At 35.2% G+C, this 26002-nt stretch overlaps 1 protein-coding gene across 1 annotated transcript in view; it reads left to right on the top strand.

Moving 5' to 3' along the window:
• Nucleotides 1–5186: 5186 nt before the first annotated feature.
• Pcmt (Protein-L-isoaspartate (D-aspartate) O-methyltransferase) overlaps nt 5187–26002 on the top strand; it is a 53442-nt gene continuing 32626 nt past the window's right edge. Inside the window, exons 1-3 of the mRNA XM_074174677.1 lie at nt 5187–5427; nt 5477–5732; nt 15071–15281. Coding sequence (XP_074030778.1) covers nt 5373–5427; nt 5477–5732; nt 15071–15281 — 522 coding nt within the window. The 5' untranslated portion in view covers nt 5187–5372. The remainder of the gene's footprint in view (nt 5428–5476; nt 5733–15070; nt 15282–26002) is intronic.

Genomic DNA, 26002 nt, shown 5'->3' with positions numbered 1-26002 from the left:
GTTTGTATATTAGTAATAAAACTGATTTCCAGTATCAATAAGTGGAAAATAAAAAATTTTTACTGTTTCTTGCACGCTGTTGATTCACTTTTCTTGATGCAATATAAATATGATGGAAATAAAATTAAAAAATGTAAGAAACCTTCATCAGATTCTTGAAGGAAATATTGTATAATAGTTTTATGAGTTGTGATATAAATAAAATATTGCTATCACACGAATAAGAAATTTCATGTTAACAAAGATCATGATTAGCTTCTGTCCAAACTAAAACGAAATTTTTCTGAAAACATAGTTTGAGACTTCTGTGGCTGGATAAAAAAGTTACACGAAATTTCTTCAAAACTTTGCTTGGGTTGAGAAACTTCAACTAATAATTCACCAGAACTTAGACACTTATCTTTCGAATACTGACAATTCGTCAATAACACTTTAGAAACAAAAAATTCAATAACTCACTTCTTAAGTTATCCTAAAAGCACAGTATAAAAAATGAATGTGGAATTAAATATGAATTCAAATCACCCTGTGTGGTCAATGATTACAGTTTACTGTAATGACTGCTTGCGCCATCTGAAACGACGTTGATCTCTGCTAATCAAGTTAGCCATCCCTCATTTCACCCCAAACTCTTGCAGGTATGAGTAGATGCACCAGGGTTTTTAGACATCTTAGTTTGGATTGCTCTATAGACCATAGAAATACTGTGCCATTAGTTAAGTTGGTGCGAGGTCCAACTTCAAAAAATTTTACATGGGGACCTTATGAAGGTTTGAATTCAATATGAAACTACACAAGTACATAATGAATGTTAGCTCTTAAACATCTTGAGCTAGATACCTTCATGATTTCTAAATGTATCAATGTCAGAACATCATTGAAATTCTCTTTTATAATTTTTTTATATTGAAATGAAACTAGTGATGTTCAAGAAATTTTCTATTGTAGATCGATTCAGTTAAACGTAACGTCACAGATGTCATCTAATTCCGCTCCCACTCCACTACTAACCTAAAACGAGATAATGATTAAAATTATTAAAAATTAATATAAATTCATAGTAATCTTAAGTAAGCTTCATATTCCAAACTAAACTCAGACAAGCTTCTATTCTAATAGTAATAATCACTTTGTAATCTGAAGTAACAATGGCAAATATTATAAAATTATCTGCAATCAATGATTATTTTCCTGACGATTTGAAATTCATACAGAGAGGTGAACAGAGTCTTTCGTCCGGACATTTAAAAATGTGCAATTTTGATGCAGAATTGAAAATCATTAAGGGAAAAGTGAAAGCAAGCATGAGGGACAAGAGCTATGATATCGAAGTGAGTTTTTATTCATAACCAATAATTTATTCCAATCAAGGCAATTTAAGATTAATTTTATTTATTGAGTGGGTTCGGAAGCATAATTATGGGTATGACTATTTCTTCCTTTTTGTGAATGAATCAAGCGTCTCTGAATGATATACATGACATGTATGTCAACAGAGACTATTTGTAAAATTTATTATATTTTTTCCATAGAAGTATTGTAATTCTTATCTTCTACACATATTGTACATCAAATGATTCATTTCAATGAAAGTATTTTCGAAAAAAAAAATTGGCATTTTTTTCCATATATTGATCAACATGCTTACAGAATTTTATTTTTAGGAAGCTATGACTTGGAAAGGGTGAAACAAATTCAATGGGTACGCCAGAATGAAATTAATGGGATTCAATCTTTTGAATAACTAATAGGAACAAAGGTCATGTGAACAGGACTATGGCTACATACTTGTGGATTTTTGGGGGCCTCTCCAGGTGGACTCCTTTTTTCAGATGGAATAATTGAAGTCAAGTGTCCATATACCTTAAGGAACTCCCCCTTGGCAGATAATTTGAAGAAAAGTGACATTTTATTCAGTGAAAATGGTGAATATATTGTCAATAAAGATCATAATTATTATCATCAAATTCAGGGGCAGCTTCACATTACTGGAAGAGACTATTGTTACCTAGTTTTATGGACCACTGCTGATGTTGCCATTAAGAAAATTGAAAAGGATAAGAGTCGGGAAAAAATATTTGTTTACTGAAAGAGTTTTATTTGAATGAATATCTCACTTATATAAGCTCATGTTGTATTGTATTTATTATTTTTCAATATATGCAAATTAATTTTGACATTGTTTACTAATATTGGAAAATGTGATGTTTCTTTATACTAAAAGTAAATCATTCTTCACAGTCACAGATATTTATCAAAGTCGTAATAATTATAATAATACAAGTACTTTATTGGTGAATACCAAAAGGCCATCGACTAAATCTTCCAGCCAACACAGTCATATTATCACAGAAAAACATTAGCTAGGATAATTTGTAAATATCAATATACCTACAGCACATTTGCTATTCATTTACTTGATGCAGTTACTGCTTGTTTTGTATTCTGAGATGAATGAGAAAACATGTAATTAATTAATTTGCTGATTTTTTTAAAAAAATTCATATCAGATATATTGTGAAATAATCCTAAATTAATTCATATGCAGGAAGTATATAACAAGTTGATATAATGGCAGTGAAATTGTTCAGCTCAATTTATTTCAACGCCAAAGCATAGACAGTTTGTATTTTTTTCATTATTGACTTAGAGAAAAAAAGTTGAAAAATAGTTATATGAAAAACCCAAATTAAATCATCTTTCATTTCAGTACACGTAAATAAATCTATAAAAGAAAGTAATTCTATTAAAAACTAAAAACTCTGGAAAAGTAAAAACTTAACATTCAATGGTTTCTTAAAAATAGGTAAAATGAAAATTCATTCATTTTCCTCTACAATATTTTTGACTAAAGGGTTTTGTAAGTTAACGAGAGAACATATAACTTGAAATATTGCAGAAGAGAATTTCTTCATTGAATCAGGAATTGAATTCAAAATTCTAAAATTTTTGCATTTGTCCGCTCTATGTGAATTCTGGCTCTTGCTATCTCTAATGTCCTCATGGAATCACTTTCAGTTAACTGATTGCTCATTAGAAATGGAGGCACATTAATAGTCACTCCAGGCTTTAAAACATCCTGATTCTAAATGATTATTCAATTTACTCATCAAAACTATTTGCTTGTCTGACGTTGAACCAGGAAACATGTTACTTACAAATGCTGTAACGTCATACTTTATGAGTATACTTTATGAGTATTTGCATGCACCAATACTTTATGAGTATTTGCATGCTTATAATTGCTGTAAGTTTGTTTCTTCATATTCATATCCTTTGGGTTTGTAATTTTTACCTCTGCAGTTGGTAAATGATGAGAAAGAATTAGGGAGACATGTTATAATTTTACATCTTGATGGGAGTTTCGTCATGAACTCACTGTAAAGTGTTTCATGTATAAGGAGAACCCAGATGAAAAAAATATTTGTAATAGTTGTTGGGCTGCAATTAAATCGAGTGGCAAGATCTAAGTGGGGAAAATTAATTCTCAACTTTATGAGTTATTAGTATTTTTATATATTTTTGCTTATTTTTCGTTCCTAGGAATTGTAAACATGTTGTAATTGCTTGGAGTAATTGCTGTGAGTGGAGTGTAAGAGAGTCATAGTTACGACCGCACCGGGGGGCCTGGGGGGCCGGTTAGGCCCCCCAGACGTACCCTGGCGTTGGATGCGATCGGGCGTGGAGGGGTGGATTTTCGGGAAATCCTTGCGGGTACCGCCCCTCACCCCACACCAACAGGATTTCGCAGGGCTTCCTCCCGCTCACCGAACCCGGAATTGCTTCCTTACATCTACTTAGTGTGGCTAACCAAGAGACAGGGCCATCGGCAGCGTTCGACCGAACGTTCGTACAAGTTAACTAAGCTCTTCTTTCGCCAGAGAGTGCTCGCGTCGCACACCTGCCCCCGCCAGCCATGCCAAATCAATTGGGAATATGGTCCCGGAAGTGGCCGGTCGGGGTCCTAAGCTCGGATACTAGTAGCTCCGTCCATGCGGGTTCCGACACCTCAAGCGTCTGCCTTGGTGCCCTCCAAGGCTAGACTCGAATACTAGAGCCCGGAAGGACCGCAAGCCCCGACACCTCGAACGCTTGGATCCGTACAGAAGCAGGCGAGGATCACGGAACAGCATAAGCCGTCCAGTGCCTCATAATGGGGCTGCAATGCACTCATGAATGGATTACCGCAGCCCTGTATCCCTTTACCCGCTAGCGGAGCCGCTGCCCCTAAGAGGCCAACGCCAGTTGGAGATGAGGCTCACTAGCCTCCAGCCGCGAGTGGGCACTCACCTCCCCCCTAGAACTCATGTTAGGAAAGTTCCCTTTCCAACGTTTGATGAGTAACCGTCGAGGACTCTCACGAGCATCCTCTACCACACATCATATGTTGAAGATGTCGCGCCCATTACCCGTATAGGTGCGGGATAGGGCGGTTCATCAACAACTTTTGGGTGTACGCCGTGTGGTCTGCACCGCATACCCTTACGTTACCCCAAGGGGCACTCATGTTAGGAAAGCTACCTTTCCAGCGTTGGATGAGTAACCGCCGAGGGCTCTTGTGAGACACCTCTCCCACACATCTAGCTTGAAATCGGCCAACGCCTGTTGCCCGCAGATGCGGGATAGATGCGGGATAGGGTGGTTGACCGATAACTTTACTGGGTGAGTGCCGTGTGGTCTGCACCGGGGGACTGTCAAACACCCATAAGAGAGAGACAGTGATCCCCCGCCACTCACCCCAGGAGCAAAACAATGCACCATTTTCAGATTTTCGAAATAACATTTCTCCAGCTCAACTTTGTTGGTATTAACACGTGAATTTTAAATATCCCGCTAACTTTGTTGCCCCACCACTCTTCAATCTAAGACATGCGTTCCATGAATTTTGCAATGCATTTTTATATTGACAAATTTATAGAAAATTATCCATATTTTTTAATTATTTTGTATCAAACAGGTAAAGGAAACTCCATTTCATATTTTTTATGTAAAATCAGTTCTAATGAATGAAATTGAATACCTGAAAAAAGGCGACAAAGTCGAAGAATTTTTAGTCCCATAAGATTTACATGGGAAATTAAATGACAGGTTTCCGTGATGGACCTGAGTTCGAATTTCGCGCTCGAAAAATCCTAACCTAACTAAGCAACGACCATCCAAAATAGAGAGAGAGAGAACTCGGTGTAGTCTTTGATTGATTCAAAGGTCAAATGTAACTTTTCTTGGAATAATGTGTTATATGCACAAACCACTTACCCTAAAGTAGTTTGTGTTACATTTGTTTCTATTAGCAACAACAGTACTGGTCCATTGTCAGAATTTAAAAAATTGAGGTGTTTTAATAATTCAAAATAATATAATTTTGGATTGGGATGGCTTGGAGATCTCACGGCAAAAATAATTCAGATCTTGTTAGGAATTTAAAATGTTGTTTTTCTGTATTATTCTGAATTTGCTTACAGTGAAAACATTTCAGTGAATGGTATTATCAGAAGTGACTCTGTTCAGAATGCTATGTTATCTGTGGACAGGGGTAATTATTCCAAAAATAATCCCTACATGGATGCTCCTCAATGTATTGGATTTGGTGTTACCATAAGTGCACCGCATATGCATGCTCATGCCTTAGAACTTTTGAAAGATAGATTGGAAATGGGCACAAGAGCTTTGGATGTTGGATCAGGAAGTGGGTATTTGACAGCCTGTATGTCTGTTATATTAGGCAAAAAAGGGTAAGTTTTAGAGTACTCAAAATACTGTTGAAATTATTTTTTTATATTTCATCTCAACTGAATACTCCAAGATTTTTCTCTTTGTACCCAATGCCTTGTTTTTTCAAAAATGGAATAAGTTTTAGAAATCTGGATATATCAACGTTTTCCTTGATGGTTAATGTGGAATTCCGAATAGATTATATTGACCATAGCATCGATGACATAATTATTGCCAGCCTTACGAGAAAAATAGGCCGTAATAACATTTACTCAAAAATTCTCGATATTGTGTTTGTGACGCCAGTTGTTGAATAAGTTGTATTGATTTTCATATAGAATTTGTGATTTCTATGATAGTAAATCCAACTATAATTGTGAGTTCCTGCAGCTCTGTGGGAGTTTTTCTGATATCCATTTCACTATCACTATTCATTCTTGATCATTATGAACACTAATATCCACAGCATGGTCTTACTCACATGTAAATTATTGCAGATTTGCAGATGATACTTGTAATCACAGGTGCCTCTTTTTATTGAATTGTGGATTAACTAAATTGACCCAATCGCTACTCTCGCACTGTTATTTGCCTGTCAATATGAGATGTCATAGTACATAAAGAAAGAAAAAAAATCTCATTGGATATAAACATTAAGAAAAAAACATCACAAATATCCTTGTTACAAATTAAATAAAATAAAGTATTTAAATATAACACATGTTAAAATACATTGAAACATAACTGCCTAGTCGCGAAGTTGTTTATAGTCGTCTAATGAGTAAAAGGCATGGCGGATGAGACACTTTTTCAAAGATAGTTTGAAATGTTTCATATTGGTAATGAATTTCAAGTCTTCGGGCAAAAGATTGAACAAATGGAAGTCATTCTACTGTCTGGTATTATATTCATGGTAGTCACTGTTTCTGTTCATATTTTTAGCATTCTGTTAGGTATATATATATATATATATATATATATATATATATATATATATATATATATATATATATATATATATATATATATCAACAATTTGTAGAGTTAGATATATGTTAGTGTTAGGATATGTTTTCAATGAACGTGTTTCTGTACGTTTAGTCCAAATCATATATTAACCTTATGATTTTCTTTTGTGATATGAAAATTATGCATGTGTCTGTAGCTCTTCCCCACACAATGATGTTACTACTAATGATACTGTATATTAAAGAATAATATAGGTTTAGTAGGTGGTGCCTATGAAAGTTTGATTTCAGAGTAATAAATGCAAAGTAGAGCTTGTTGAGTTTTTTACAAACATTTATTGATAATTTATTACTGCGCTTTAAGGTACTAGTGAATTCAATGGAGACCATTTTCTTTGCATTATTGATAAGGTGATTTACTTCACACCAGTATGTAAATTCTGTTATTACGTTATCTATTTTAGCCTGTATCTCGGAGAACTGCTTCCCAACCTGCACCTTAAGAGATCTACCAGACATATATGACTCGATCCATTTTTGAATTGGACCTCGGATGCCTAGAGCTTCCAGTTTTATTTGTAGATACCTAAGGTTGATTGTATAAAATGCACGAGACAGATCAAAGAATAGTCCCACCACAAATTTATTCTTGTTGATGCTATACTGTATATATTGTACAAGATCTGCTGAGGCTGTTTCGACAGAATAGCCAGGTCGGAATCTGAACTGTCGTGGGGTTAATAAATTATGCTTAGTTAGGTATGATGTTATTTGATTATAGGCTGCCATTTTCATAATTTTGGAAAAACAGTTCAACAGACATATCACTCTGTAGTTTTTCACGCACTGGGTATCCCCAGTCATGAATACTGGAACTGCTTTTGATATTTTCAATTTATTTGGGAACACTCCACTAATGACAGAGTGATTTATAATGATGGCTAATGTACTTGAAATATTGTCAATGGACTGTTTCAGAAGAATTGTTGGTATTTCATCTATGCCAGTGAAAAATTTCTTTATCAAGCCTAACACAATAGATTTGACGTCATGTTCAGGCACAGGAGCAAAGAACATAGAATTAGGAATTGTGAGGGCTGACTTTGTGCACAGATCAACGGGGAGGTTAGTAGAGTCTAGCTTCTCCCTAACAGAATTTGCAAAGTGCTTCCTAAAAATATTTGTTACCTGTGTTTTATCTGCTAATATTTCATTATCTACATTTAAGGTGATTTCCTGTTTTTTTTTGTGGTTAGTCTTGATATTTACCAAATTCCACAGAGCTTTTGCCTTGTTATCAGAGGAGGCAACTGTATTGGAATAATAGTTCTTTTTTATACAAGAAATTTTGTTATCCATTTGCTTCTTAGTTATTTTATAATAATTATGAATGGTTCAGTCATTTGAATGTTTCCGTAGCCAGTTGAGTTGTTTGAGATTTTCTAGGTCTTTATGAAGATCTCTTGGGAATGGTAATTTCTCGGTTTTGGAATGTTTCTTTGGTTTAATTTTTTGTTTAGGAATTGTTACATCCAAACATCACTGAAAATGCACGATAAAATAATTGAACATGACATCCACAGTTTCATCCTCTTTATAATAGAAAGTGTCTGCTTGTATTAAGGATTTGAATTCTGAAAGAGACTGCTCATTTATCCTTCGAGTGATGATATAATTTGTTTCGATATTTGCCTTATTTATTTTATTTTTGTTCCATGTCAATATTTGAGCATAATGATCTGAGATGCCTACATCTACAACTTTACAAGAGATGGGCATTATATTAGTGACACTACTAGTTACTAGCTCACCATACTTTGCAACATGTGTTGGATCACAGTATGGTAACTCAAGCTGAAACATTCCAAATATATCAAAAAGTTGTTTTTTGTAATGACTTTCTCCCTTGAAGTCTATAAATAAAATATCCGCATATTAATATGTTTGTATATCTTGCTATCATATAGTCAAGGATGAGGACTAATGTATTGAGAAATGTAACTATTCCTGAATCATTATATGGACTACAATATAAAGTTCCTTTATAAAGTTTTTTGTTTACTTCAATGGCTAAAACTTGAAATGTACCTCCAGTGAGCAGCTTGATAAGTATGGAACTGACTTACAGATATTATCTTCGAGAAATTGTGAATTTGCAAAAATTGCAGTGCCACCATGTTCACTCCTGATCCTGGAGAAACTGGATACTAGCCTGTAATTTGTTAGATTTAAATTAGTCATTCTGTTTTCACACATCCAATGTTCAGATATGCACAGGAATGTTGAATTATTGGTTTGACAGTACATCTCAATTATATTCAGTTTATTCGCTAAACTTTGAGTATTTAAGTGCAATAACTGTAGACTAGAATTTTGGGAACTAGTTACGCATCCCTCTGCGTGGGGGCTGAGGCTATTGTTGCCCTAGTCTGAAGTTGAAGCAACAAAAACATATGTTTTTGGGCCAGATTGATTCTGGTACTCTGGCTTTACTTCAACCATGAAGGCTTCACTGTCTCTCCTGACAATCCGTGTGGCGAGTCTCTTCACATGGACGTCAGCACATTGAATACTTTTTTTGATAAAGTTACTAATATCATTTCCTTTTATTTTATCTGATACCTTGGAAACAAAAAGCCAAATTTTTTTCTCGTTTTTTTTCAAGTCCCTGTAAGTATTCATCTCTTTGGCCACTGCCTATTTTATGTCTGGTTACCATAGTGAAAATATTTTCCACTTCTTCGCCATTTTTCTCCTCTAGATCTGTAGCTTTTCCAATTACTTGACGTTCAGTATCATTTTTCGTCGTTTAAATTTTTTAAAGATTCTAATTTCAGGATCTCGGCTGCTACTTGTTGTTCTCCAATACTTGATACTCCCTGTAAATTAGATTTCACACTCATCTGACTTTGTTTTGTTGACGGAGCACTCCAGATAGGTTTTGTAGCTTCAGCTATTTTTATGTTTGTCTTTTTGTTGAGTTGTTATTTACACTTTTTGTTGATTCTATATGGTTTGGTACAGTTTTTGCTGGGTTTGTCTCTAACAATGTTATTTTATCCTGTAGCAACTAGATAAGTTTCTCCTTGTCACAAATTATTATATTTTTGTCAGCATTGTTCTGAGTAGTCTGTTTTCTTCTTCCAGAAATGATTTTCAATAAGTGTGTCGTTTTGTCCACCGGTCGTTTCATAATCGGGGTTTTTTGGTACCTGGATTATTTAAAACAAGCTGGGTGAAAGAGTTTTATGCACCGCACTTTCGCTACAACTTTTTTTGAGCAAAGTTTACAAGTTAAAACATCATTTTCACTAGAAGCAAGTGAAGGGCGACCATTACTATCCGCCGTCTTAAAATTATGAACTATATTTGTTTAGAAGTTGAGCACATTACCAAAAACGAAATATCAAAAACTCAAATTCAGTAGGTAAATAAATAAAATTTTCAAATAATGTCATCCAAATAAATTCGATAAAATAAAGTATATAAACTTCATCTCAAGTACGAGATATTTCCTTATAAAAGAATATAAAATAAATGAATTATAATAATAAATAGTTATATTCTACTTAATAAGTCGAATTAATCTAGATTTTGAATAACAAATGAAAAATCAAAATCAAAAACTCAACTTCAGTTGAGCACTACAAGAAAATCTTTAAAGCTCTTTCAGAGCGGTGCCTGGGCGAAAGTAGGGATTCACATTGGATTGGAATCGCTGAAGATCAAATCCATTTGGAAAAACGTTCTCTGAAAGTTTATTTCACATAAACGCAGTTCTCTAGATGAAGGAGTTTTTGAACAGTGAAGTTCGAGGTGTACTGAGTTGAACCTCAAAACGATGAGCAGCCACAGTCCGTCGCGTATTTCTGATATGTACCGCTCTTGGTGGAATCAAATGTGCCAAGTCACTTGAACACCCCCGTGAAAGTATTTATAGAAGAGAGATAAATCTCTTCGATGTTCCAGGCTATCAAAGTTGCACGTGATGTTAGCGTTTCCAATCAGGCGGATAGCTCTTTTCTGGATGGAATCCAGCAACTTCAAGGTTGTTTGGGGGCGGAGCTCCATACATGAGAACAATACTCCAAGGCCTGATCTGAGCTTTATAAAGCATCAAAAGTTGCTGTGGTGTATATAGTTTTCTGGTTCGGAACAATGTTCCAAAGCAGCCTTTGCAATTCCAGCGACATGATTGTGCCAAGACATATTGCCATCCATTTTAACCCCCCAAAAAACTTATTGAAGCGGAAAGTGAAAATGTCTGACCTGACATTATTATGTCCGGTTAGGAAACATTTATTTTTTGGAGAAAACCGATGCCTGTGTTTTCGTTGAATTATACCTGGTTATTTTCACCCCAATTCAAAATCATTTCTTGATACTCATCAAGAAATGCACAATCGTCGATTGTGGATACTAACAATCGAAACGTCGTTACGTAACTTGGTTTGGAATCTTTTAATTTTTATTTTTCATTTTTTGTTAATAATATTTTTTTATTTTCATCTTTTATTAACATTTCAATTTTTTTTCGTTTTTCTGCAATAACAGAAAATTAATTGAAAGAGCATATATCTACATTAAAAAATAACACTTCCCCTGGTATAGACGGAATAACTACTGAAGTAATTAAACAGAGCCACCAATATATTCTGCAACCCCTTAAATGTTTATTCAATTTGATCATCTACAAGGAACATATACCAACTCAGTTCAAATCTTCTATAATCACATCAATCCATAATCACACCAACATAAAACATAAAAATCCAAAATCAAAATTAGTATTACAGACCTATCAGCGTAATGAACAGTTTTGGTAAGATCTTTGAGAAATGTCTAAACACTCGATAAGTAGAATTTCTTGACAAAAATAAAATTATGGTTTTTGTGCTGGTATGACTACTACTTATGCTATGTACATAAATGTTATCAAGAGTATAACACAGGGACTTGATGAAAACAATAAATGTATTGGCAGTGTTTCTAGACTTGGCAAATGTATTTGACACTCTTGATCATGAAATACTTCTAAACGTACTGGAGCGCTTTGGTGTGAGTAGGACAGTGTTGGATGTCTCGCAATTATTTGACTGATCGGGAACAATGTGTTAAAATTAACGATACATTAAGTGAAACTATGACCATAAGAACAGGGGTCCACCAAGGAACCGTTCTTGGTCCAATACTTTTTCAAGCCTACATACATGCTTCACTCTGTTTTAAAGTAAAAGCAAGAATTATATCATATGGTTATGATACGGTTGTTATTTTCAACGAAAATACATGGTCTGAAACCAAAAATTCTGTCCAATACAGGTTGTTAATTAAGTATGTACCATAAATTTAACAGACGATTCTTTAGGTAATTTTAAGACGAAATGTTCATATAAACATGGATCCGCAAATCCTTCGTTCTCAAGATACAGGGTGTTAAAATAAAAAAAAAGTTATTCGTAAATATCTTATATATCCTTTACCTAATTTTGTTGTAATTTGGCAATGGTATTTATAACATTAGGGAGCTAATTTAGCCCGAACGTGATTCAGTTTATTAAGTCCAGTGGCGTCTCGAGCGGGATTTGAACGAATATTTTTGACTTTAAAATGTACGCCACTGAATTTTGTGCAATTTTTATTATTTCTTTGGATTGAGCAATTAGAAATACAACTTTTTTGTCTCTTGAATTTTTTTCGTATCTTGCAGTGAGGACACAGTTCAGTCCTAACCAAGTGAGGACCGGGTGAAGGAGTTGACTGGGAATGTTCTAACTTAGCCGCGGCCTCTGTTTTACAATTGAAAAATGGAAAATATACTCGTAAAAATCTGAATAGAAAAAATTCTTTTTTTCTTCAATATACATCTACAGAGTGAGGATTGTAGTATTCTCCTAGTGAAGTGAGGTCCATATATATTTTTCAAAGATCCTAACAATGTGAGGACATATATACACATATTAATTCATCATAAAGGCAAAGTGAGGTCCATTAAACGTTGCCGAGTTTTTCACATGTGAAACAGATTGATGCAAGGTGGATAAGAGATATGTATATTAGCGAAGATTCAAAGTTTGATTGTTGCGTCGTGAAAACCACTGCGTAATTCAAGTTAGTATTGTTAGTATTGATCAAAATAAACTAAAATATACCTGTTGTTCATGTTTTGAGTATTTCAGTTTCACAAATACAATTTTTTTTGATTGTTGTTGTTTATGAATAGAAAGTGGGCATGTCGATTTCCCTTGTGAAGTTGCTATACCAGGTGACAACGAAATCATTGTACACGGCGCCATTCAATTGTTTATGTAGTAAGAAATTTGAAATTCGGAGTTCTTCGAAGCTGATATTTTTTATAATAAACCTTGTGAAAATCTTCACAAGTCAAGAATTTCCAATAAGACTGTATATAATCTCAATTCGCGAAAGTCCTCGAAAGCAGTTACAATACACGGTTAAGCAATTTTATAGAACAAAATAATCTTATTCTAAATTGTCAGCATGGCTTCAGGCATAAAAAATCTACAGAAACTGCTATGAAAGAATAATGTAACCATATTTATTACTGCTTGAATGAAAAACAAAATCCAATAGCCGTTTATTATGACCTTAGTAGGGCTTTTGATACTATAGATCACAGATTATTGATAGAGAAACTTTATAGGATAGGTATTCGAGGAGTGGCCAACACTTGGATAGAATCCTATTTAAAGGATAGGTCACAGATAGTGGTTGTAGACAAAGTGAAATCTAACCGATTAAAAGTAACAACTGGTGTACCACAAGGCTCTATTTTAGGTCATTCACTATTTATTGCTTTCATTAATGATATTATATATTCATGTACATCTCATAACAAAATGATTATCTATGCAGATGATACAAACCAGCTGGTGGCTGAAAAATCTCTAGCAGGCACTGTTACAACTAACAATACATGTGCGCGCGAATTCCAACAATGGTGCGAGAATAATGGATTATCAGTCAACATCAATAAAACTTGTTTTATGGTATTTCAACAACAAAATATTAGTCTTGACCATAGTCCATTAATAAGAATGGATCATAGGTCCATAGAGCAAGTAAAATATTGTAAATTCCTTGGAGTATACATAGATCAGAAGCTCACATGGAATGTTCATACAGATCATATTGTATCCAAACTAAGCAGTGTTTGCTTTGTTATTCGACAACTACAAGGAACAGTATCTCTGGAAACTCTTAAGCTAGCTTATTATGGTCTTGTTCAGTCCACACTGAGTTATGGTCTTATTGTTTGGGGCAATTCTGCTCATATTCAAAAGGTGTTTATAATACAGAAAAGAATTTTAAGATGTATGGTGAGAGCCAACCCTCGAAAGAGCTGTAGTGAAATCTTTGTTCGTTTGAGAATTCTAACTCTTTCATGCTTATACCGGGTGTCAACGAATCTATTAGACAAGTCATAACTTTTAGACTATTAGGTGTATCAAAACGAGATTTGGTACAGATAAATGGTATGTGGAGAGGAGAGTTTTCACATATTTTTCACTTTCCGGTCACTTCCGGTTTCAGCGGAAATGGCTCCGGTTCTGAATTTTTAAATGGAACACCCTGTATATTGTAACATTTTTGGATTTCTGAGACAATTCTGGATCAGAAACTGACATTTCCGGAAGTTTTTCAGCCTACTTGATTTTTTCAGAGTCACTTTTAAAATTGCATCTAGGTGGCCATGATCGGACGTAAACTAATCTATGGACCTCAGGTGATATCAGAAAATTGCAATAGCGGAGTTTTAGTGACTAGTGTGTTGAATATGAATGAGACAAGTTTACAAAATAACATTTTCGTGTCTAACTATTATTTTTCAAATGGCGACCATTTTTTGACAAGCACTTTCCGAAAAAAGGATTTTTTGACAAATCTAACGATACTAATTTATTTGCGATTGGATTACAAATAAGAACATAAATTAAATATTACTGAGGAAAATACTCGATACAAATTCATTTACTTTTGTCAAGGGTGCCATGGATAGGAATGATGCATAATATTTTGCGGTTATTTCCATCAAGTCCACTTTGGAGAACAAAACGCTCACCTAGGTTATGACAGTGACATAAGCTTTATGAGCAGAAAGTAGAAGTTTCTCTTGATTTTCGTTAATTTTAGTTTAATTTTTCGTCAAAATAATGTATACTCAAAGTGAAAAAGTGGATATGTTGTTATTGTTTGGAGAATGCCACAGAGAGAGAGAGAGAGAGAGAGAGAGAGAGAGAGAGAGAGAGAGAAATATTCATAATATTTCTGAGCGCAGTGTTGCCACATTGCGAAACCATGGCGGGAAAACCGCGGCTGTTTTCACACCCGTAGAATCTGACCTATTTACTCATTTTATTTCATTTCAGTATTGCCGTTGGCGTAGACCACATAGTAGAATTAGTGGAGCTTTCTAGGGAAAATATAAAAAAGGGAAACAATGATTTATTAGAAACAGGTCGAGTTCAACTGTTTGTAGGAGATGGTAGGCAAGGCTATGCTGAATTAGGCCCTTATGATGCAATTCACGTTGGAGCTGCTGCTTCCTCTTTACCTCAACACCTGGTTGATCAATTAAAGGTAAATTTTCAACGACCAATTTCACTAAATTTCCTCCATATTTTTTACAACCATCTAACTTGTCCTTAAACAATCACAAAAACTATATTTAATCAGAAAATATATTTCTGAAACTGCATGTCACGAAGTTAATCAACAAGGAAAAGTTTAAGGTGAATCTCAACAACTATTCCGATTATTAAAAAGTCCATCGGCACTTTTTTGAATGCATGAAAGTGACAGGTTTTGGCTTTCTACTTCTCCTTCTTTGTACAAAAAAATGCTGGAATCTTCCAAAGAAAGTAAGTAATTTTAAAATGAAAGAAGTAACTTTCAGCCCTCTCGAAAGAACTACTTTCATATAAAAATTGAAGTAATATAGCTGCAAGAGTTCTAAGCCATTCCTTATGGAAAAACAGGTGCAAATTTGTGCAGGTCCATTCTGGCGTTTTTTGCACCACAGGCCCAGTTCACAGGCCCAGCACACTGTCTCTGCCAGACGTCCATTCTGTGTAAATGGGACTTTAGACTTTCAGAGCCCACTCCTTCACTTTTGCCGTCATTCAGTCAACCAATCAGCTACCGCGTATACAGCGGGAAATTCAAATCAGTAGATGAACAACACCGATTCTGGCACACTTCAAGGTCATGCGTCGCTGGTAAGTGTTTCAGAGAGAAACTTTAGTGAGTGGAAGAGAGAAACTTGTGACGTCATCGACGCAGGATGGAATGAGTATCGGAGAGATTCAAAGAGCGTGGGCCCCCTTAACCTCGGCCCCTTAGTACTCCACATCACCGTTCAGGGCCCCTTGAGACTTCGCCCCACCGCTCAGGCCTTCACCCTGAGCCCCCATGTCGCGTACCAGTCACGTGCTCCTAATGATCATCGGCAGCTAAGTGAAATTAAATGAAAAAAACTTATCGATATGAGATTTGGACCCGGGTCGTTCGCGTGGAAGACGTTGGAAGAATGATGAATCAGATTTAAGAAAAAAATATGACAGTTCAACACTTCAACATGCTTGTGCTTTCCTCAACGTGTACAGGGTGTCTCAAAATACATCATTTCAGGAAAAAAATAGTATCAATGTATATACAGGGCGTTTTAAAATACATCGTTGAAAAAAACAGAAGTCTAGCGTTCCAACATGTCGGAAGGAAACTAAGTCGTACTTTTGTTAACCAAGTTAGCAAGGAGAAGGAGGAGATGGCACCAAAGGTGTCGAGGAGTTACGTATTGTGGAGTTAACCTTTGAAAATGGGGAAAGTGAAGTATACGACCGTTTTACATGCGTTTCGACCGTTTTGAGTGCGTTTCGGCCGTTTTGCGTGCGTTTCGGCCGTTTTGCGTGCGTTTCGACCGTTTTGCGTGCGTTTATTCGTTATCGTTTCGTCAATATTGAAGCCGTTTTCGTGTTTCAATATAACAGTCATCTATCACTTAAATTGGTTGTTTGTGCGATTGATAATTGCTTAAATAAATAATTATTATTCAAATGCGATATGAACCATATATAAAAACTCACCCGTTTTTATCTGCGTTCTCTCTTTTCGTCTTTCTCTCTCGCTCTGGTGAGGGTGATAAAAGGTAAGGAAAAGGAAGGAAATCAAGATGGGATCTTCTTTCTACTATTTGTTGACCGATAATCAGATGAATAATCGGGCACGATTCAACGCGGTGGAACCAAGTAATTATTACTCTTCGTTGATTTGTTTTTGAAAACACTCTCAAACACTGATTTTGATATAATTGCGGGGAAAAAGCCTTCCACTCTTCTCTTTACAACGTGCGATTGCAATATATCTTCTTTTACTTTTTTCAAACAAACTTTTTATGCCAGTTGCCTTGTTTTTTATTCAAAGGGTAAAGCCTGGTCTACACAACAATAAAGCCTGCGCTTCTATAACCCTCCACTCTGAAACATTGTTTCTGAATTTACATTTAAGAGAAAGAATTGAAAATTAAAATTGGAGACATAAACAATAGTTACTATAATTACAATAATTACTATAACATAAACTCAATAGAAATACTATTATTGAGTTGGAAGCGGACAAACTTTGCCCACAGGGCGGCGGTATGTTCCAAAGTGAGTTCGAATGGTGACTACCCTAATTTCACCATCATTACCTGGGTAAACCTTTTCGAAGACTCCAAGGGGCCAACGTAAGGGAGGAACATTATCCTTCATGAGAACTACAACAGTTCCTTCTTTAATGGATTTCGTGTAGGGTATGAAGATATTCAGTACGCCACCGTTTCCAATAATTTTGAACGATGCGATCCATGATTTGGTAGCGTGTGAGACGATTTAGCGGCACATCCTAAACATTTTGTGCTGGATGTTTATCTAATGTTGCACTTACGGTGAGAAAATGTGAAGGCGTTAATGCAGTAGGAGCTAGAGGATCATCATTCAATAAACACAATGGTCTGCTCTTCAACACTGCCTCAATCTAAACAAGTACGGTGTTGAATTCTTCATACGTGAGCCAATGAAGCGTTGAAGATGTCCTTCAACACTTTTAATGTTGTTGTTGTTAATGTTAGCCTCCCAAATTCCTCCAAACCAGGGCCCATTTGGCGGGTTAATTTTCCACTCAACCCCTTTTCCAGCCAATTCTGAGCCAACATACGATTGGAATGAAGTAGAATTGATCAGCTTCTCTATTTCGTTCAATTTCCTACGTGCCCCAATAAAATTTGTACCTCCATCTGACAAATTTAATGAACACGAACCTCTGCGAGAAATGAAGTGTTAGTGCGGCAAGAAAACATTCTGTTGACAAATCAGAAGCAAGTTCTATGTGTATAGCTTTCACTGAAAGACACACAAAAAAACATATGTATGCTTTAGTCAAAAAGCGTTGTCCTCGCCGTCGGTACGGTGTGATGGAAAAAGGACCAGGATAATCAACCCCAACACGTTCAAAAACATAAGATTTTTCAACTCTAAATCCAGGAAGTGGAGCCATTTTTGGTATTGATGGTTTTGGGCGTGTACGAAAACAAGTATTGCAGCGATGAATTTGAGCACGAATACGTGTGATTGCATGTGGAATCCAATATTTTTGCCGAATTTGTGAAAGAACAATTTGCTATCCCGCATGAAGAGAATCAACATGGTATTGATCAATAACAAGATCTACAAACTTTCCTTTTGATGGAAGTAATATGGGATGCCGTTGTTGATGGGATAAATTTAGTGCGTTTTGAAGTCGACCTCCAACCCTAAGAATATCTTCACTCAAAAACGGGTCTAGATAGCGTATATGACTGTTAATTGTTAATTTATTGCGCAATTTTGATATTTCATTACTATAAAATTGCACCTGGATGTTTTGAATCCAAAATTGCATTGCCCTCTGCAATTCTTCCCGTTTTATGAAGGGAACCCTCAAATTTATGCGTGTACATGCTCTGAAAATATATGCTGTTATTCGTAACAATTTTCTCAACGTAGAAACACGATCCAACAGGTTCGATAGAATATTTTCAGGTAGCGTAGTGGCAACGAATACAGTGACTTTAGTTTCCATTTCTGGTATTTCTAAAGATTCATCTTTCGTGTCCAGAGGCCAATTCGATTCAATTTCTGCAAGCCATGATGGACCATTCCACCATAATTGAATCTGAAATAAGAACCTGGGGTGTTGTACCTCTTGACAAGATATCAGCAGGATTATTTTCTCACAACACATGACACCAATGCTGAGGAGCGTCATTTTCATGAATTTGTGCGATGCGATTTCCTACAAAGATTTTCCACCTTGACGGATCTGAACATGTCCAATATCAAGCGACTTTGGAATCCGTGAATGCAAATATTGATTGAAACTTATGTCTAGAGGCATAACTTTCAATGACGGATTTCATCAATTTTGAGAGCAACAAAGCGGCTCATAACTCGAGTCTTGGGATTGTGACCATTTGTTTTGGTGCAACTTTTGATTTGGCGCAAAGCAGTTTCACGACGGGTTTAGAATATCGAGTAAAGGAGTGTACATAAACGCAAGCACCGTAGGCACACGCAGAGCTATCAGCAAAGCCTTCCAATGTTGTCTGTGCGCCTTCAACTAACCCTATGTGACGATCAATGAACAAACCTCTCAACAAAGAGAGTGAGCTTCTATAATCCTTCTATATATCCATGTGGGTTACCCACTGGACACCAAGAACTTTGGAATAGTGTACTTGATCAAAATCAAATGTTGAATGTAGACGAAATTGTTCCGGCAAGTCATTTAGGGAGAATGATGTGCTTGTTGGTGCATAGGCATTGAATACAATGCGTAGAGGTGTGGTTGGATGATGAGGACGATGGACTATATGATGAAGTAAATAGTATGCACAATCATCTGGAACCTCATGTATGTGTCCAACTGGTGATGCAGTTCCATCCTGAAAATACTCCTCCATCGTCTTTGAATATAATGAGCGTAAAGATGGATTCTTATAAAGTCTGCGTTCGAGCGAAATACATTTAGCTACACAAGCATCCTTGGATGGACCCAAAAGTTCAGGCGATTTGCCAAAAGGAAGACGAACAGTGAATGTTCCATCAGCGTTGCGAATGTAAGTATCCACGAAAAATTTTTCACATTTTGCGTCATCTGTTCCCATTAGCCTGTTTGTGGGTACATTTTCTAGTTCCGAGAATCTACAAACAAGTTCTTCAAGTGGAACTTGCATTGCATAGTCTGAAAACGTGAGAAAAAACAGACCGAATCAGACCTTGTCGCTGTATCAATAGCTGCACGACCCATTATCACATAACCTAGTGTAGTTTCTAAAGCTACAGGACTATTCGCTGGACCTATTACTTTATTTGTGCCAATAATGAATGGCCTAAGTTCTGCTCCAAAGAGTAGATCTACTTCAAGTGGTTCATTGAAATGCATATGAGCAAGTGTTAGACCTCTCAGGTGCTTGAGATGTGCTAGTGATACAGGTGTAGTCGGGAGTTTTTCACTCAAACTCTCGACTACAAGTGCATGTGCTACATACCTATGTGTACTGTCAAGGCGTGAATAAAATTTGAGGATTGTGCTGTCAGAGACATTTAGTGGAGAAGAACCAATACCTTTCACAATACACGGTATAGATTCCGATACGAGCCCTAATTTGCGACAAGTCTTGTGTGTGATAAAGTGCGATTGCGAACCTGAATCAAGAATACCTCGAAGTTCGTGGGTTTTACCACGTGAATCTTTAGCTAAAACAGTAAGTGTGGCAAGTAAAATTCTCGAGGGCATACTAATATCACGAAAACTATCAGTAGAACAAAATTTTTGACAAGTATTTTCAATTGAAGTAATAGCTTGAGCGGGTGTAGAATGAGAAATTGAAAGAATTTTCATTCAAAGATGCGCTTGAATCGATATTGGATGTATTGGAGTTGTGTGAATAGTGAAGTGTACTGTGATGCCGCCTAGTACAACCTTCTATTTGACAGCTCTTACCAGACTGACAGACGTTACTCATATGCAAGTGGGACAGACAATTAAAACAAAGTTTTTTAGATTTAACGTAAGTCCACCTATCTTCAGTTTTCATTTTTTTGTATGTATGGCAGTAATACAAAACATGGGATTCGTGTGTGGTACACATCTGACAGCCAGTAACCCCAACCTTGGGTTTTTGTGAGATCATATTATGTATATCACTAGAACTTGATTTTGATTCTCGCGCTAATAATGTGTAGTTGATGTTGGGAATCGATTTTGTATGAGAAACATTTTTATTCGATGAATGCGGGTGAGATTTCCCCATAGAAACTGATTTGGAACTATTACTGCGACCAATCATTTTTGTTTGCTCCGTAACAAATTTTACAAGTGATATTTTGGTATTTTAGTGCTACAACGATTATTGTTTTCGAATAATCTCGAAGTTACTGTATCCAATTCTCCCAAACCTAAATGTAAAAAATAACGTCATCGAAGTTACCGTAGTTTTTCATAATTTGAGTGGGTATGATAGTCATTTTATGATTAGCGATTTATGTGAACGAGGTCAATTGACCCTACTACCCATTAATAAGGAAAAGTATATTTCTTCCACTCTACATTCAGATGAAAACGATATCAAACTCAGATTCATAGATTCATCAAGATTTTTAGGAGCTTCCCTCGATGAATTTTGCTGCAATTTTAGATGTATCTGAAAAAAAAACTACTTAAACGAGAATTCAGTTGCTTGGATGATGATGCATTTCATTTATTGAGTTGTAAAGGTGTATTTTGTTATGATTATATTGATAGTTTGGATAAATTGGAGGAAACTTCAATACCATCAATTGAACATTTTTATAATAAATTGTGTGATGAACACATTAGCAAAAAAAGTATGCCCATGCTCAGAAGGTTTGGAATACTTTCAGATGTAAAAATTTGGGGGAATACAGCGACTTGTATTTAAAAACAGACATTTTACTTCTTGGAGATATTTTTGAGCAGTTCAGGCAAAAATGTCGAGATACATACATACCACTTAGAGCTAGCGTGGTATTATATTATGCCTGGATATACGTGGGATTGCATGTTGAAGCATATAAAGTGTGAATTAGAATTATTGAAGGATGTTGATATGATTTTATTCATAGAAAGAAAAAAGCATAAGAGGTGGAATATCTGTTCGCAGCAACCGATTTTCAGAGACTAACAATAAATATATGCCGAATTATGATCCTTCAAAGTCATCTAAGTATATTCTTTATTTAGATGTGAACAATATTTATGGGTGGGCTATGAGTGAATTTTTACCCTCAGGGGGATTCAAATGGATTGAAAATGTTGATGAATTTGGCATTGTATCAAAAAGTGATGATGATGATTATATTAACATAATGACGATAGCAGACGATGCGCCAGAAGGTTATTTTTTTTCGAGTAGATTTAGAGTACCCAAAAAAGCTTCATGATTTACATAAAGACTTTTCATTTGCTGCTGAACATCGAATACCGCCCGGTTCTAAACTACCAAAATTAATTACTACACTTTATAATAAAAATAAATATATTATACATTATAGAAATCTCAAACAAGCTTTATCTAACGGATTAATATTAACAAAAATACATACAGTTTTGAAATTCAATCAATCTGCATGGCTGCGATCATACATTGAGTTAAACACCAATTTGAGAACTAAAGCTGATAGTAGTTTCGAAAAAAATTTTTTCAAATTAACGATAAACTCAATTTTTGGTAAGACCATGGAGAATATAAGGCAACATAGAATAGTAAAATTATGCAGGAAATGGAATGGAAGAAATGGTGCCAAAAACTTGATTGCAAGTTTTAGGTTCCATAGTTGCGAAATTTTTCATGAGAATTTGGTTGCTATCGAGCTCAAAAAAACAGACGTTTGTTTCAATAAACCGTTGTATATAGGTGCAGTAATTTTGGAAATATCTAAATTATTGATGTATGATTTTCATTATGGTTTTATGCTTCCCACGATGAAAGGGGAGAATTGTATGTTGTACATATATGTACGGATCATATATGAATTGCGGTGCGTAGATACATAAGTAGGATATAAAAAAATATTCATATTTGTAAATATAAATTAGATACATCAGATTATGCAGAAAATAACCCGTATGAAATAGAAAAATTTAATAAAAAAGTTCCTGGTTTGATGAAGGATGAAGCCAATGGAAAAATTATTACACATTTCGTAGGATTGAGATAAAAATGTATACATACAAAATGCAAGATAATGACGAGGAGAATAAAGAAAACGTTTGGATCGGAAACAATTGAATAAAACGAAAATCGATTGTGATATTCAAAATTTAGGTATAGTGAAAAAATCTAAAGGTGTAAAATATAATACTGTTAAAAATAAAATTTCCTATGAAGATTTCGAAGAATCCTTGAAACAATATAAAATTCAAAGTGCAAACCAAAGATGTATTCGGTCATATGGACACAAAGTATTCAGTATAGAACAAACGAAAATTTCTCTCAGTCCTTATGATGATAAACGCTACTTGATACCACATTCATTTTATACGCTTCCGTGGGTTCATTATAACATATCATAATCACGGTTTCAGATTACAACCGCCACCCCCACGAAGAAATATATCAAACGCAATATTATTGGTGTCAAAGTTGTTTTCAACAGGTTTTATTCGAAATTAAAGATAGAGAATCATGTATGAACTCATTACATATTTTATTCGGCAAATCATAGATTCATAGGGTCAGATGACAGCGAATCTAGTATCGATGATTTTGTTGGTTACTTCGGTAATTGTTGTATGGTTTTCAAAAAAATGAACAATCGCTCATTCTCTTTTTAAAAAATATTTTATTTGTTATATATATATATATATATATATATATATATATATATATATATATATATATATATATATATATATATATATATATATATATATATATCCAACTATCAATAGAGCTTCCGTACATTTACAATTTTCTATCAATCGGGCGTCCGGTTTCAATGAGGCTTCCATATATGGACGCCGAATTGTTTCACCATGCCAGGCAGTTCAGAGGTTCCCTATCTTCCATCTGACAAAATTTCAGATGGGCGCCTATTTATCAATTTCATTGTCAAAATTATATGTATTGGCGTATATTCTAGTTGAGTCTTTTTTATTTTGGTGGCGCTCGGGAGGTACGCGTATACTTGTGCCGTATATTTTTCATACATGTGAGCGATTATGAGGCGTCCATATAACTGACAACAATGCAATAGTTTTTGCGAGAGGGAAGTCTCAATGATTTGTTAGAAATATCGTTGATTTGGTATGTTTGTAGGTCGGCGCCGGTTTCATACACAGGGTGACAATTTGAAAACTTACAAGGTCTATCTCTGAGCAACCAAATAAAATATAAGAAATCGCTGAAAACAACTTTCATAATACAAAGGGAGAAACAAATGATGTGATGACTAACTTGTTTTTTCTCTCACACACCTTGCCCCCAGCCACCACAACTTCATATTTTTGAAAGGCAACCACCTACTTGTGATACATTATCTGAAAGCTCTTAAGATATGCTCTTCAATGGTACTCTTCAAAGCTACATTCGATGCAGTAAGTTTTGGTTCATCAAATAAAAGAATTCATTCAGAATAAATTTTATTTTCTATTATTAATTTAGTAAATTTTCAAAAACATGATTTTTACCATCGTAGCATTAATATTAAGACTTGAATATTTTACGCCTCTTCTATTTTTTTTATTCGTCTCGATAATAGATAGGGATAGATAGAGGTCTTTCGAATACCTTTACTACTCTGTCAACAGAAAATTTTTGTGACGATTAGTTTTCGAGATAATTTGAAGTTTTAAAGGTATTTGCATTGAGTTCAACTCTTTTTAAAATAAATCAAATTGTTTTTAAGGTGCAAGTTACGTTCAGAACTCTCATAAAAAAAATAAATTTTTGCTTTTTATGACAACCTGCTAATACGTGTCCATTTGATGTCGAATTATTTGTTTATTACGAGGAGATTTCTCCGGGGGATGGGGTTGGTTACCACCATTACATTTTAGGTAAATTGAGTGGCACCTGCTTATGAAGGTTGAATTGCCTCTTCAAGAAGTTGTTAATAAGAATCACCGGTTGAATTTCCATCAATGAAAAATGAACCTATAATATGATTGCCTAATATTCCGGCCCAGATATTCAACTTTTGGGGATGTTGGGTATGTATTTCTGCGTATTGTCTTGGGTTTTCATCCGACCAATAACGGCAATTGTAACGGTTCACGCAACCATTTGAATAAAATGAGCTTTCGTCCGAATAACAGATGTTATAAAGCAGTTCGGGATTTTGCATTAATATTTCACTCATGCCCTCACAAAACTCCTGTCTTCGGTCAAAATCATCCTCATTGAGTTCACGAACAAGTTTAATTTTGTAAGGATGGTATTTGTGGTTTTTAAGGATTCTCCATGCGATCATATGGCTTATTCCTGCCATTGCGGATAAACCTCTGGTACTTAACCTGGGATTGGCGATGACTTGACCAAACACTACAATCGCATTATCGTCATTCACTACCCTTCTCTGAACATCACTTTTTTCATTTAAAACCGAACCTGTCTCCCTGAATTTTGTGACCAAATCCAGAACGTGATTTCTGCTTAGGTGTTTACCAGGTTTTTGCTCGTTAAATAAAATTGATGTTTTATTAGCATTTTGGTCGTTGCCAAAAAATGAAGCAATAACTGAAACCCTTTCGGCAGTAGTGAAAGAAATGTTTAAACAAATAACAATACACGACCCGTTTCAACAAAACAATCGAACGTTGTTATTTAACAAAAAATTGATAAGAAGAACTGCTTAAAATTTTTTTTATTTAGGCATACAAGTTACCGAGTGGTCTGTCTAATGTATTATCAACATGGCAATTTTAACTTCAAATTATCTCGAAAACTAATCGTTACAAAAATTTTCTTTTAACAGAGTTGTGAAGGTATTCGAAAGACCTTTAAAACAAGGTGCCACTCGACCTACTTTCCCCATCTAAATAAAGGTCGTCGGACGCACCTCTCTGAGGGGGTGCGTACTACAAAAAATCTGATTAGTCTGAAAGGTGTCCCCCTTCAATTAGAAATCGACGTGTCCGAGCTTTTTTGAAAATCTTACTTTTTCTATTCAAAAACGGCTCTGTTAGGTTTTCGTTGTTACACACTGTATATAGAAGAAAATGTAAATGGCGAAATGTATGATCACATGCTAGAAAGATCT

Source organism: Leptinotarsa decemlineata, unplaced genomic scaffold, assembly GCF_025532065.1.
Source record: "Leptinotarsa decemlineata unplaced genomic scaffold, Ldec_3_MD MMD2_tig00000690_RagTag_RagTag, whole genome shotgun sequence".
Taxonomy (NCBI): Eukaryota; Metazoa; Arthropoda; class Insecta; order Coleoptera; family Chrysomelidae; genus Leptinotarsa; species Leptinotarsa decemlineata.
The sequence above is the reverse complement of the archived record's forward strand: the minus strand, read 5'-3'. Positions and strand labels throughout refer to the sequence as shown.